At 46.4% G+C, this 12,500-nt stretch overlaps 1 protein-coding gene across 3 annotated transcripts in view; it reads left to right on the top strand.

The window, feature by feature from the left end:
- The window catches only part of fbxl16 (F-box and leucine-rich repeat protein 16), a 63,954-nt gene that overhangs the window by 40,338 nt on the left and 11,116 nt on the right, over nt 1-12,500 (top strand). For all 3 annotated transcript variants that reach the window (XM_042317478.1, XM_042317477.1, XM_042317479.1), the window contains exons 2-5: nt 296-995; nt 9,424-9,666; nt 10,254-10,519; nt 12,409-12,493. In XM_042317478.1, coding sequence (XP_042173412.1) covers nt 303-995; nt 9,424-9,666; nt 10,254-10,519; nt 12,409-12,493 — 1,287 coding nt within the window. In that variant the 5' untranslated portion in view covers nt 296-302. The remainder of the gene's footprint in view (nt 1-295; nt 996-9,423; nt 9,667-10,253; nt 10,520-12,408; nt 12,494-12,500) is intronic.

Raw genomic sequence — 12,500 nt, 5'->3', positions numbered from 1 at the left:
TAAGAACTGCCCAGTGGTGTTTATCTACTCAGTCCCTTGAGTGACAGACAGGCAGGTCCATAGACAAGGTGTTAAATAGATTTTTATTTAACCAGGTAAGTTGACTGAGAAGACATTCTCATTCACAGCAACAACCTGGTGAATAGTGGAATGGGAGATGAATGAGATGAATGAGCCAATTGGAGGCCGGGGATGATTAGGTAGCCAATGATGGTATGAGGGCCAGATCACTACCCCTCCCCCTCTCTCTCTGATCCAATGTTTACCATGTATTAAATCTCCCTCCTCCTCCTAGGTTCCCAATGTTGAACATGTCGACCCCCAGCGAGCTGAAGTCTCCGTGTGTCCCGAGGAACGGCATGGTCAAGCTCCCCCCTCAGCCCAACGGTCTGGGCAGCGCCAGCATCACCAAGGGCACGCCCGCCGCCAAGAACCGCCTGTGCCAGTCCTCCTCCGTGCCCGGCATCCTACCCCCGCCTTCCCTACCCTACCACCTGGACCCCCTCAACCCCCTGGGTCCAGACCTGGACCACAGCCCCCTGACGGCCCTCAAACCCCCGCTGCGCCAGGTCCCCCTCACCTTCCCCAAACCTCACCTTCCCCTCACCCTGCCTCTGGCCCTTCTGCCGCCCCTGGAGCGCCAGCTGGTCCTGGATGAGAAGCTGCTCAACAGGCTGCTGTGGTACTTCACCACGGCTGAGAAGTGTGTCCTGGCCCAGGTGTGTAGGACCTGGAGGAAAGTGCTGTACCAGTCTAAGTTCTGGGAGGGGGTCACGCCCATCCTCCACGCCAAGGAGCTGTACGCCCTGCTCCCTGGCGGAGACAAGGAGTTTGTCAGCCTGCAGGCCTTCGCTCTCAGAGGGTTCCAGGCGTTCTGTCTGGTGGGAGTTTCAGACCTGGACATCTGTGAGTTCATTGATAACTACCCCTTATCCAAGAAGGGGGTGAAGTCGGTCAGTCTGAAGAGGTCCACCATCACAGACGCAGGCCTGGAGGTGAGTCATTGTCATATATATATATATATATATATATATAGTGGGGCAAAAAAAATATTTTAGTCAGCCACCAATTGTGCAAGTTCTCCCACTTAAAAAGATGAGAGAGGCCTGTAATTTTCATCATAGGTACAAATAAATTAATTTAAAAAATCCTACAATGTGGTTTTCTGGATTTTTTCCCCTCATTTTGTCTGTCATAGTTGAAGTGTACCCATGATGAAAATGACAGGCCTCTCTCATCTTTTTAAGTGGGAGAACTTGCACAATTGGTGGCTGACTAAATACTTTTTTGCCCCACTGTATTTACTGTCAGCGGGCTGTGGTCCAGGTCTGGACCCAGGAGAGAAGCTGTGGTGGGCAAGGGTCCCAGGAGAGAAGCTGTGGTAGGCAAGGGTCCCAGGAGAGAAGCTGTGGTGGGCAAGGGTCCCAGGAGAGAAGCTGTGGTGGGCAAGTGTCCCAGGAGAGAAGCTGTGGTAGGCAAGGGTCCCAGGAGAGAAGCTGTGGTGGGCAAGGGTTCCAGGAGAGAAGCTGTGGTAGGCAAGGGTCCCAGGAGAGAAGCTGTGGTGGGCAAGGGTCCCAGGAGAGAAGCTGTGGTGGGCAAGGGTCCCAGGGGGTTGAGGGCCGTCAGGGGGCTGTGACTCCAGGTCTGGACCCAGGAGAGAAGCTGTGGTGGGCAAGGGTCCCAGCAGAGAAGCTGTGGTGGGCAAGGGTCCCAGGAGAGAAGCTGTGGTGGGCAAGGGTCCCAGGGGGCTGTTGAGGGCCGTCAGGGGGGCTGTGGTCCAGGTCTGGACCCAGGAGAGAAGCTGCGGTGGGCAAGGGTCCCAGGGGGTTGAGGGCCGTCAGGGGGCTGTGGTCCAGGGGTTGAGGGCCATCAGGGGGCTGTGGTCCAGGGGCTTGAGGGGGTCCTGGTGGTAGGGTAGGGAAGCTGGGGATAGGATGCCGGGCACGGAGGTTCTTATATAGTTACAGTCATGTGGACACAAACATGCCATTTAGCACAGCCTTTCTCCAACCTCTCCTTGGGGACAAGCCTGTCCATGGATTTAAACTATTCCACAGCTAGCAGCTGATTCAACTGGTCAACTAATCATCAACTAATCATCAAGCCCTTGACTACTTCAATCAGGTGAGCTAGTTCAGGGCTACAGTAAAACTGTGAAACGTCAGAGAGACCATGAGGATAAAAGCGTGTAGTGTGTGCATGCAATTTCATATGGATGACCCCAGCGGGAATCAACAATGTGTACTCAATGTGTCCTACAGCACATGTGGCTTCCATTAGTCCTACAGTACATGTAGCTTCCATTAGTCCTACAGTAGATGTAGCTTCCATTAGTCCTACAGTAGATTGAGCTTCCATTAGTCCTACAGTAGATGTAGCTTCCATTAGTCCTACAGTAGATGTAGCTTCCATTAGTCCTACAGTAGTTGTAGCTTCCATTAGTCCTACAGTAGATGTAGCTTCCATTAGTCCTACAGTAGATGTAGCTTCCATTAGTCCTACAGTAGTTGTAGCTTCCATTAGTCCTACAGTAGATGTAGCTTCCATTAGTCCTACAGTAGATGTAGCTTCCATTAGTCCTACAGTAGATGTAGCTTCCATTAGTCCTACAGTACATGTAGCTTCCATTAGTCCTACAGTACATGTAGCTTCCATTAGTCCTACAGTACATGTAGCTTCCATTAGTCCTACAGTACATGTAGCTTCCATTAGTCCTACAGTACATGTAGCTTCCATTAGTCCTACAGTACATGTAGCTTCCATTAGTCCTACAGTAGATGTAGCTTCCATTAGTCCTACAGTAGATGTAGCTTCCATTAGTCCTACAGTAGATGTAGCTTCCATTAGTCCTACAGTACATGTAGCTTCCATTAGTCCTACAGTACATGTAGCTTCCATTAGTCCTACAGTAGATGTAGCTTCCATTAGTCCTACAGTAGATGGAGCTTCCATTAGTCCTACAGTAGATTGAGCTTCCATTATTCCTACAGTAGATGTAGCTTCCATTAGTCCTACAGTAGATGTAGCTTCCATTAGTCCTACAGTACATGTAGCTTCCATTAGTCCTACAGTAGATGTAGCTTCCATTAGTCCTACAGTAGATGGAGCTTCCATTAGTCCTACAGTAGATGGAGCTTCCATTAGTCCTACAGTAGATGGAGCTTCCATTAGTCCTACAGTCAAGGGTTTAAACAGGCTTACTGTGGAGATGGTATCAATCTCATTGCTGTCCTACAGTGATGCTGTGAATCCCTACGGACCCTGGACAGAAGTAGTGTCATATAGGAATAGGGTGTCTTTACAGTAATATAACACCTTACTTTATAGTAATATAACACAATACTTTATAGTAATATAACACAATACTTTATAGTAATATAACACAATACTTTATAGTAATATAACACAATACTTTCTAGTAATATAACACCTTACTTTATAGTAATATAACACAATACTTTATAGTAATATAACACAATACTTTATAGTAATATAACACAATACTTTATAGTAATATAACACAATACTTTATAGTAATATAACACATTACTTTATAGTAATATAACACAATACTTTATAGTAATATAACACAATACTTTATAGTAATATAACACAATACTTTATAGTAATATAACACAATACTTTATAGTAATATAACACAATACTTTATAGTAATATAACACAATACTTTATAGTAATATAACACAATACTTTATAGTAATGTAACGTGTTACTTTTGTTAATCCTCAGCATCAATATCAACACAATGCACTCCCTGAACTCAGGAAAGCCTGCCACCCCACCGCTGCGTAACCTAGTAACAGTCACCGGGCGAGCTGGATTCTGCTGTAGCTGGGCACCATGTCAACTAGGTCACCAGGGATCACATGGAATGTGGAATGTCGCATCACATGACCTTGCTCACTGGTCACATGATCATGGGACAGAGAGAGGAGAGATATTCTATTAGAATGGTTAAGGTTAGTGTTTGAGGCTGGTGAGCTGGTCCTAGATCTGTGGAATGTTTATCCCCAGCAGGTAAACAATCGATAGAGTGAGTAGAATGAACATGAGTCTCTGTGAAACGTGAGATGTCACAGGAGTGCAGTGTGCTGTAAGATGCAATCCAACCATTGTCTATTATAATAACAATAGCATAGCTGAGTTTCTGATCGTCTATGTAAACACAGCATCACCGAGGGAGAAAAGGTTTGGTACAGTGACTTGGCATTCCATAGTCAACAATCCACCCTGCTTGTCTGTGGTGGTGGTGTTGTGAATATGGACTACTGTGGTGGTGTTGTGAGTATGTACTACTGTGGTGGTGTTGTGAGTATGGACTACTGTGGTGGTGTTGTGAGTATGGACTACTGTGGTGTTGTGAGTATGGACTACTGTGGTGGTGTTGTGAGTATGGACTACTGTGGTGTTGTGAGTATGGACTACTGTGGTGGTGTTGTGAATATGGACTACTGTGGTGTTGTGAGTATGGACTACTGTGGTGTTGTTAGCATGGACTACTGTGGTGTTGTGAGTATGGACTACTGTGGTGGTGTTGTGAGTATGGACTACTGTGGTGGTGTTGTGAATATGGACTACTGTGTTGTTGTGAGTATGGACTACTGTGATGTTGTTAGCATGGACTACTGTGGTGTTGTGAGTATGGACTACTGTGGTGGTGTTGTGAGTATGGACTACTGTGGTGGTGTTGTGAATATGGACTACTGTGGTGTTGTGAATATGGACTACTGTGGTGTTATGAGTATGGACTACTGTGGTGTTGTGAGTATGGACTACTGTGGTGTTGTTGTGAGTATGGACTACTGTGGTGGTGTTGTGAGTATGGACTACTGTGGTGTTGTTGTGAATATGGACTACTGTGGTGTTGTGAGTATGGACTACTGTGGTGTTGTGAGTATGGACTACTGTGGTGGTGTTGTGAGTATGGACTACTGTGGTGTTGTTGTGAATATGGACTACTGTGGTGTTGTGAATATGGACTACTGTGGTGTTGTGAGTATGGACTACTGTGGTGTTGTGAGTATGGACTACTGTGGTGTTGTGAGTATGGACTACTGTGGTGGTGTTGTGAGTATGGACTACTGTGGTGGTGTTGTGAGTATGGACTACTGTGGTGTTGTGAGTATGGACTACTGTGGTGTTGTGAGTATGGACTACTGTGGTGGTGTTAGTATGGACTACTGTGGTGGTGTGAGTATGGACTACTGTGGTGGTGTTGTGAGTATGGTGTGTGGTGTGTGAGTATGGACTACTGTGGTGGTGTTGTGAGTATGGACTACTGTGGTGTTGTGAGTATGGACTACTGTGGTGGTGTTGTGAGTATGGACTACTGTGGTGTTGTTGTGAGTATGGACTACTGTGGTGGTGTTGTGAGTATGGACTACTGTGGTGGTGTTGTGAGTATGGACTACTGTGGTGTTGTGAGTATGGACTACTGTGGTGGTGTTGTGAGTATGGACTACTGTGGTGGTGTTGAGTATGGACTACTGTGGTGTTGTGATTGTGGACTACTGTGGTGGTGTTGTGATTATGGACTACTGTGGTGGTGTTGTGAATATGGACTACTGTGGTGTTGTATGGACTACTGTGGTGTTGTTGATATGGACTACTGTGGTGTTGTGAGTATGGACTACTGTGGTGTTGTTGTGAGTATGGACTACTGTGGTGGTGTTGTGAGTATGGACTACTGTGGTGGTGTTGTGAGTATGGACTACTGTGGTGTTGTGAGTATGGACTACTGTGAATATGGACTACTGTGGTGTTGTGGAATATGGACTACTGTGGTGTTGTTGTGAGTATGGACTACTGTGGTGGTGTTGTGAGTATGGACTACTGTGGTGGTGTTGTGAGTATGGACTACTGTGGTGTTGTGAGTATGGACTACTGTGTTTCTGTGAGTATGGACTACTGTGGTGTTGTTGTGAATGTGGACTACTGTGGTGTTGTGAATGTGGACTACTGTGGTGGTGTTGTGAATATGGACTACTGTTGGTGGTGTTGTGAGTATGGACTACTGTGGTGGTGTTGTGAGTATGGACTACTGTGGTGGTGGACTACTGTGAGTGTTGTGAGTATGGACTACTGTGGTGTGTTGTGAGTATGGACTACTGTGATGTTGTGAGTATGGACTACTGTGGTGTTGTTGTGAGTATGGACTACTGTGGTGTTGTTGTGAGTATGGACTACTGTGGTGTTGTGAGTGGACTAGTATGGACTACTGTGGTGTTGTGTGAGTATGGACTACTGTGGTGGTGTTGTGAGTATGGACTACTGTGGTGTTGTTGTGAATATGGACTACTGTGGTGTGTTGTGAGTATGGACTACTGTGGTGGTGTTGTGAGTATGGACTACTGTGGTGTTGTTGTGAATATGGACTACTGTGGTGTGTTGTGAGTATGGACTACTGTGGTGGTGTTGTGAGTATGGACTACTGTGGTGGTGTTGTGAGTATGGACTACTGTGGTGTTGTGAGTATGGACTACTGTGATGGTGTTGTGAGTATGGACTACTGTGGTGTTGTGAGTATGGACTACTGTGGTGGTGTTGTGAGTATGGACTACTGTGGTGGTGTTGTGAGTATGGACTACTGTGGTGGTGTTGTGAGTATGGACTACTGTGGTGTTGTTGTGAGTATGGACTACTGTGGTGTTGTGAGTATGGACTACTGTGGTGTTGTTGTGAGTATGGACTACTGTGGTGGTGTTGTGAGTATGGACTACTGTGGTGGTGTTGTGAGTATGGACTACTGTGGTGGTGTTGTGAGTATGGACTACTGTGGTGGTGTTGTGAGTATGGACTACTGTGGTGTTGTTGTGAGTATGGACTACTGTGGTGTTGTTGTGAGTATGGACTACTGTGGTGTTGTTGTGAGTATGGACTACTGTGGTGTTGTTGTGAGTATGGACTACTGTGGTGGTGTTGTGAGTATGGACTACTGTGGTGTTGTTGTGAGTATGGACTACTGTGGTGGTGTTGTGAGTATGGACTACTGTGGTGTTGTGAATATGGACTTCTGTGGTGGTGTTGTGAGTATGGACTACTGTGGTGGTGTTGTGAGTATGGACTACTGTGGTGGTGTTGTGAGTATGGACTACTGTGGTGGTGTTGTGAGTATGGACTACTGTGTTGGTGTTGTGAGTATGGACTACTGTGGTGTTGTGAGTATGGACTACTGTGATGTTGTGAGTATGGACTACTGTGGTGTTGTGAGTATGGACTACTGTGATGTTGTTGTGAGTATGGACTACTGTGGTGTTGTTGTGAGTATGGACTACTGTGGTGGTGTTGTGAGTATGGACTACTGTGGTGGTGTTGTTCATTAATAAATTCATTAAAAATCCTACAATGTGATTTTCTGGATTTCCTTTCTCATTTTGTCTGTCATAGTTGAAGTGTACCTATGATGAAAATTACAGGCCTCTCTCATCTTTTTAAGTCGGAGAACTAGCACAATTGGTGGCTGACTAAATACCTTTTTGCCCCACTGTAATCTGCTGCGTGATTTATGTTTTTGTTAAAACCGAAGATTTAGTTACAGTGCGATTTAACAGGCCACATTCAACACAATTGTGAGGTTCAGTATTGGAGTATTGTTATTTAGAAGGTTGCCTCTGAGTTAGTTCATAGTGCAGAGGTCTTTGTGAAAGGGGAACATGTCGGCCTTACAGTATATTGTGCACTTTATTGTCGGAATATTTTGAGATTTTTGTTGTTTTTGTGTTGTTGATGAGATGAGCTGACGTTCAGAGTCACAGGAAGTTGTGTTGTCGATGAGATGAGCTGACGTTCAGAGTCACAGGAAGTTGTGTTGTTGATGAGATGAGCTGACGTTCAGAGTCACAGGAAGTTGTGTTGTCGATGAGATGAGCTGACGTTCAGAGTCACAGGAAGTTGTGTTGTCGATGAGATGAGCTGACGTTCAGAGTCACAGGAAGTTGTGTGAGCTGTCACAGAGATGAGCTGACGTTCAGAGTCACAGGAAGTTGTGTTGTCGATGAGATGAGCTGACGTTCAGAGTCACAGGAAGTTGTGTTGTCGATGAGATGAGCTGACGTTCAGAGTCACAGGAAGTTGTGTTGTCGATGAGATGAGCTGACGTTCAGAGTCACAGGAAGTTGTGTTGTCGATGAGATGAGCTGACGTTCAGAGTCACAGGAAGTTGTGTTGTCGATGAGATGAGCTGACGTTCAGAGTCACAGGAAGTTGTGTTGTCGATGAGATGAGCTGACGTTCAGAGTCACAGGAAGTTGTGTTGTCGATGAGATGAGCTGACGTTCAGAGTCACAGGAAGTATGGTACCGGATGAGGCTCCTGGTCCGTAGTTTGAATATGACCGTAGGAGGATAAACAGTCATTGAGTTGACTCACTTAGGCTTAGGATTCAATCCCCGATTGCACTTTGTCCACTGTGCACCATTTAAAGGTAATGTTCCCACTTTAGCAGAGACTGCATTCACAGATAAACACAGCATTTTGTCGGCTCAATCGGAAATTACCTTTGTATTGTGTAATCTCAGTGTGTTGTCTGGTGTGTGTGTAGGTGATGCTGGATAGCGGTGTGTGTAGGTGATGCTGGATAGGGGTGTGTGTAGGTGATGCTGGATAGCGGTGTGTGTATTGTGTAATTTCAGTGTGTTGTCTGGTGTGTGTAGGTGATGCTGGATAGGGGTGTGTGTAGGTGATGCTGGATAGCGGTGTGTGTATTGTGTAATCTCAGTGTGTTGTCTGGTGTGTGTGTAGGTGATGCTGGATAGGGGTGTGTGTAGGTGATGCTGGATAGCTGTGTGTATTGTGTAATTTCAGTGTGTTGTCTGGTGTGTTGTGTAATGCTGGATCAGTGTGTGTGGTGATGCTGGATGTGTGTGTAGGTGATGCTGGATAGGGGTGTGTGTAGGTGATGCTGGATAGGGGTGTGTGTAGGTGATGCTGGATAGTGTGTTGTCTCTGTGTGTGTGTAGGTGATGCTGGATAGGTGATGCTGGATAGTGTGTAGGTGATGCTGGATAGCGGTGTGTGTATTGTGTAATCTCAGTGTGTTGTCTCTGGTGTGTGTGTAGGTGATGCTGGATAGGGGTGTGTGTAGGTGATGCTGGATAGGTGTGTGTATTGTGTAATCTCAGTGTGTTGTCTCTGGTGTGTGTGTAGGTGATGCTGGATAGCGGTGTGTGTAATGTGTAATCTCAGTGTGTGTTCTCTGGTGTGTGTGTAGGTGATGCTGGATAGCGGTGTGTGTGTATTGTGTCATCTCAGTGTGTTCTCTGTGGTGTGTGTGTAGGTGATGCTGGATAGCGGTGTGTGTAATGTGTAATCTCAGTGTGTGTTCTCTGGTGTGTGTGTAGGTGATGCTGGATAGCGGTGTGTGTAATGTGTAATCTCAGTGTGTGTTCTCTGGTGTGTGTGTAGGTGATGCTGGAACAGATGCAGGGTCTGATGCACCTGGAGTTGGCCGGTTGTAATGACTTCACGGAGGCCGGTCTGTGGTCCAGCCTGAACGCACGGCTCACCTCGCTCAGCGTCAGCGACTGTATCAACGTAGCAGACGACGCCATCGCTGCCATCTCACAGCTACTGCCCAACCTGTCAGAGCTCAGCCTGCAGGCCTACCACGTAACCGACACAGCCATGGCTTACTTCACAGCCAAACAGGTAGGTTTTTGGTAGGTTTTTTGTTATAGAGAGCACGCAGGTACTGGTACACACACACACACGTCTTCCCTTCCCCATCTCTCCGTCCTCTCTGTAGGCCTGCAGATCAGTTCCCCTACCGGCCGGAGGGGCCCCCATTGATCATTAATGTAATGTAAAAAAATGAGTAGAATTGCATGAAATTAGTTATAAAATTGGAAAGTCTTCTCTCCGCTTCGTGGCAAAATGTGTAGAACTGCAGGAAATGAACCTGTTTTTCCTTCACTGTCAAGAGAGGGGTCACTGAAAGGCTCATGATGAGTTCAGATTACTGTGGTCCGTTCATGATGAGTTCAGATTACTGTGGTCATTACGGTGGTCCTCTCATGATGAGTTCAGATTACTGTGGTCCTCTCATGATGAGTTCAGATTACTGTGGTCCTCTCATGATGAGTTCAGAGATATAATCCTAAACCTCATTCTCTCTCTCTCTCTCTCTCTCTCTCTCTCTCTCTCTCTCTCTCTCTCTGTCTCTTGTCCTTGCTCCCTCCCCCTCCCTCCCTCCCTCCCCCCTCCCCCCCCTCCCTCCCACCCTCCCTCCCCCTCAGGGCTACACCACTCACACGCTGCGTCTCCACTCGTGTTGGGAGATCACCAACCATGGTGTGGTTAACATGGTCCACAGCCTGCCCAACCTCACGGCTCTGAGCCTGTCAGGCTGCTCTAAAATCACTGATGACGGGGTGGAGCTGGTAGCAGAGAACCTGAGGAAGCTGCGGAGCCTGGACCTCTCCTGGTGCCCACGCATCACTGACATGGCCCTGGAGTACATTGCCTGTGACCTCCACAAACTAGAGGAGCTGGTACTGGACAGGTGAGAGCGGAGTGTAGTAGAGTATAGTGTAATGTGTAGTATAGTATAGTATAGTAGTGCGTAGTATAGCAGAGCATAGCATAGTGGTGTGTAGTATAGCAGAGTATAGTAGAGTATAGTGTAGTGGCAGTGTGTGGTATAGTAGAGTATAGCATAGTGGTGTGTAGTATAATAGTGTGTAGTATAGTGGTACAGTGGTGTGTAGTATAGTAGTGTGTAGTAGTGTATAGTAGTGTGTAGTATGGTGGTGTGTAGTCTAGTGATGTGTAGTAGAGTATAGTATAGTAGTGTGTAGTATAGTAGAGTACAGTATAGTTGAGTGTAGTATAGTAGAGTACAGTATAGTAGAGTGTAGTATAGTGGTGTGTGGTATAGTGGTGTGTAGTATAGTGGTGTGTATTATAGTATAGTATAGTAGAGTGTAGTATAGTAGTATGTATTATAGTAGGGTATAGTAGAGTACAGTATAGTAGAGTGTAGTATAGTGGTGTGTGGTATAGTGGTGTGTGGTATAGTGGTGTGTGGTATAGTAGTGTGTAGTATAGTAGTGTGTATTATAGTAGGGTATAGTAGAGTAGAGTATAGTGGAGTATTGTATAGTAGAGTGTAGTATAGTAGTGTGTATTATAGTGTGTGTAGTATAGTAGTGTGTATTATAGTAGGGCATAGTATAGTAGTGTGTATTATAGTGGGGTATAGTATAGTAGAGCACAATATAGTAGATTGTAGTAGAGTGGAGTATAGTATAGTAGTAGTGTATAGGTATAGTAGGGTATAGTAGTAGTATAGTAGTGTAGTATAGTATGTGTAGTAGGTGTATTATAGTAGGGTATAGTATAGTAGTAGTATAGTAGTGTGTAGTGTGTAGTATAGTAGTGTAGTATTATATGTATAGTATAGTAGTATAGTAGTGTGTATTATAGTGGGGTATAGTATAGTAGAGCACAGTATAGTAGATTGTAGTATAGTGGAGTATAGTATAGTAGAGTGTAGTATAGTAGTGTGTATTATAGTGTGTGTAGTATAGTAGTGTGTATTATAGTAGGGTATAGTATAGTAGAGTACAGTATAGTAGAGTGGAGTATAGTATAGTAGAGTGTAGTATAGTGGTGTGTATTATAGTAGGGTATAGGGTGTAGTATAGTAGTGTGGAGTATAGCAGGTAGTAGTATAGTGTGTGTGGTGGGGGGGTCTGGGATCTGCTGAGTACAGGCCTATACTACCTTATTTCAGAAAGAAAACCAGTATAGTATGAAAAGTATCATTATGTTCACTCTCTCTCTCTGTCTCTCTCCCCCCTCTCTCTCTCCCCCCACTCTCTCTCTCTCTATCTCTCCCCCTCTCTCTCTCTCTCCTCCTCTCCCCCCACTCTCTCTATCTCCCCCTCTCTCTCTCTCTCTCCCCCCTCTCTCTCCCCCCACTCTCTCTATCTCCCCCCCCCTCTCTCTCTCCTCTCCCCCCCTCTCTCTCTCCCCCCTCTCTCTCTCCCCCCACTCTCTCTCTGTATCTCCCCACCTCTCTCTCTCTCCTCCCCCCTCTCCCCCCCTCTCTCTCTCCCCCTCTCTCTCTCCCCCCCTCCCTCTCTCTCTCTCTCTCCCCCCTCTCTCTCTCCCCCCCTCTCTCTCCCCCTCCCTCTCTCTCTCCCCTCTCTCTCTCTCCCCCCTCTCTCTCTCCCCCCTCCCTCTCTCTCTCTATCTTTCTCCCCCTCTCTCTCTCCCCCTCTCTCTCTCCCCCCCACTCTCTCTCTGTATCTCCCCCTCTCTCTCTCTCCTCCTCCCCCTCTCTCTCTCTCTCCCCCTCTCTCTCTCTCCCCCTCCCTCTCTCTCTCTATCTCTCTCCCCCTCTCTCTCCCCCTCTCTCTCTCCCCCTCCTTCTCTCTCTCTCTCCAGATGTGTGAGGATTACAGATACAGGTCTAGGTTACCTGTCCACCATGTCTTCTTTGAGGAGTCTCTACCTGCGCTGGTGCTGTCAGGTACAGT

Source organism: Oncorhynchus tshawytscha, unplaced genomic scaffold (assembly GCF_018296145.1).
Source record: "Oncorhynchus tshawytscha isolate Ot180627B unplaced genomic scaffold, Otsh_v2.0 Un_contig_3696_pilon_pilon, whole genome shotgun sequence".
NCBI classification, from domain to species: Eukaryota; Metazoa; Chordata; class Actinopteri; order Salmoniformes; family Salmonidae; genus Oncorhynchus; species Oncorhynchus tshawytscha.
The sequence above is the reverse complement of the archived record's forward strand: the minus strand, read 5'-3'. Positions and strand labels throughout refer to the sequence as shown.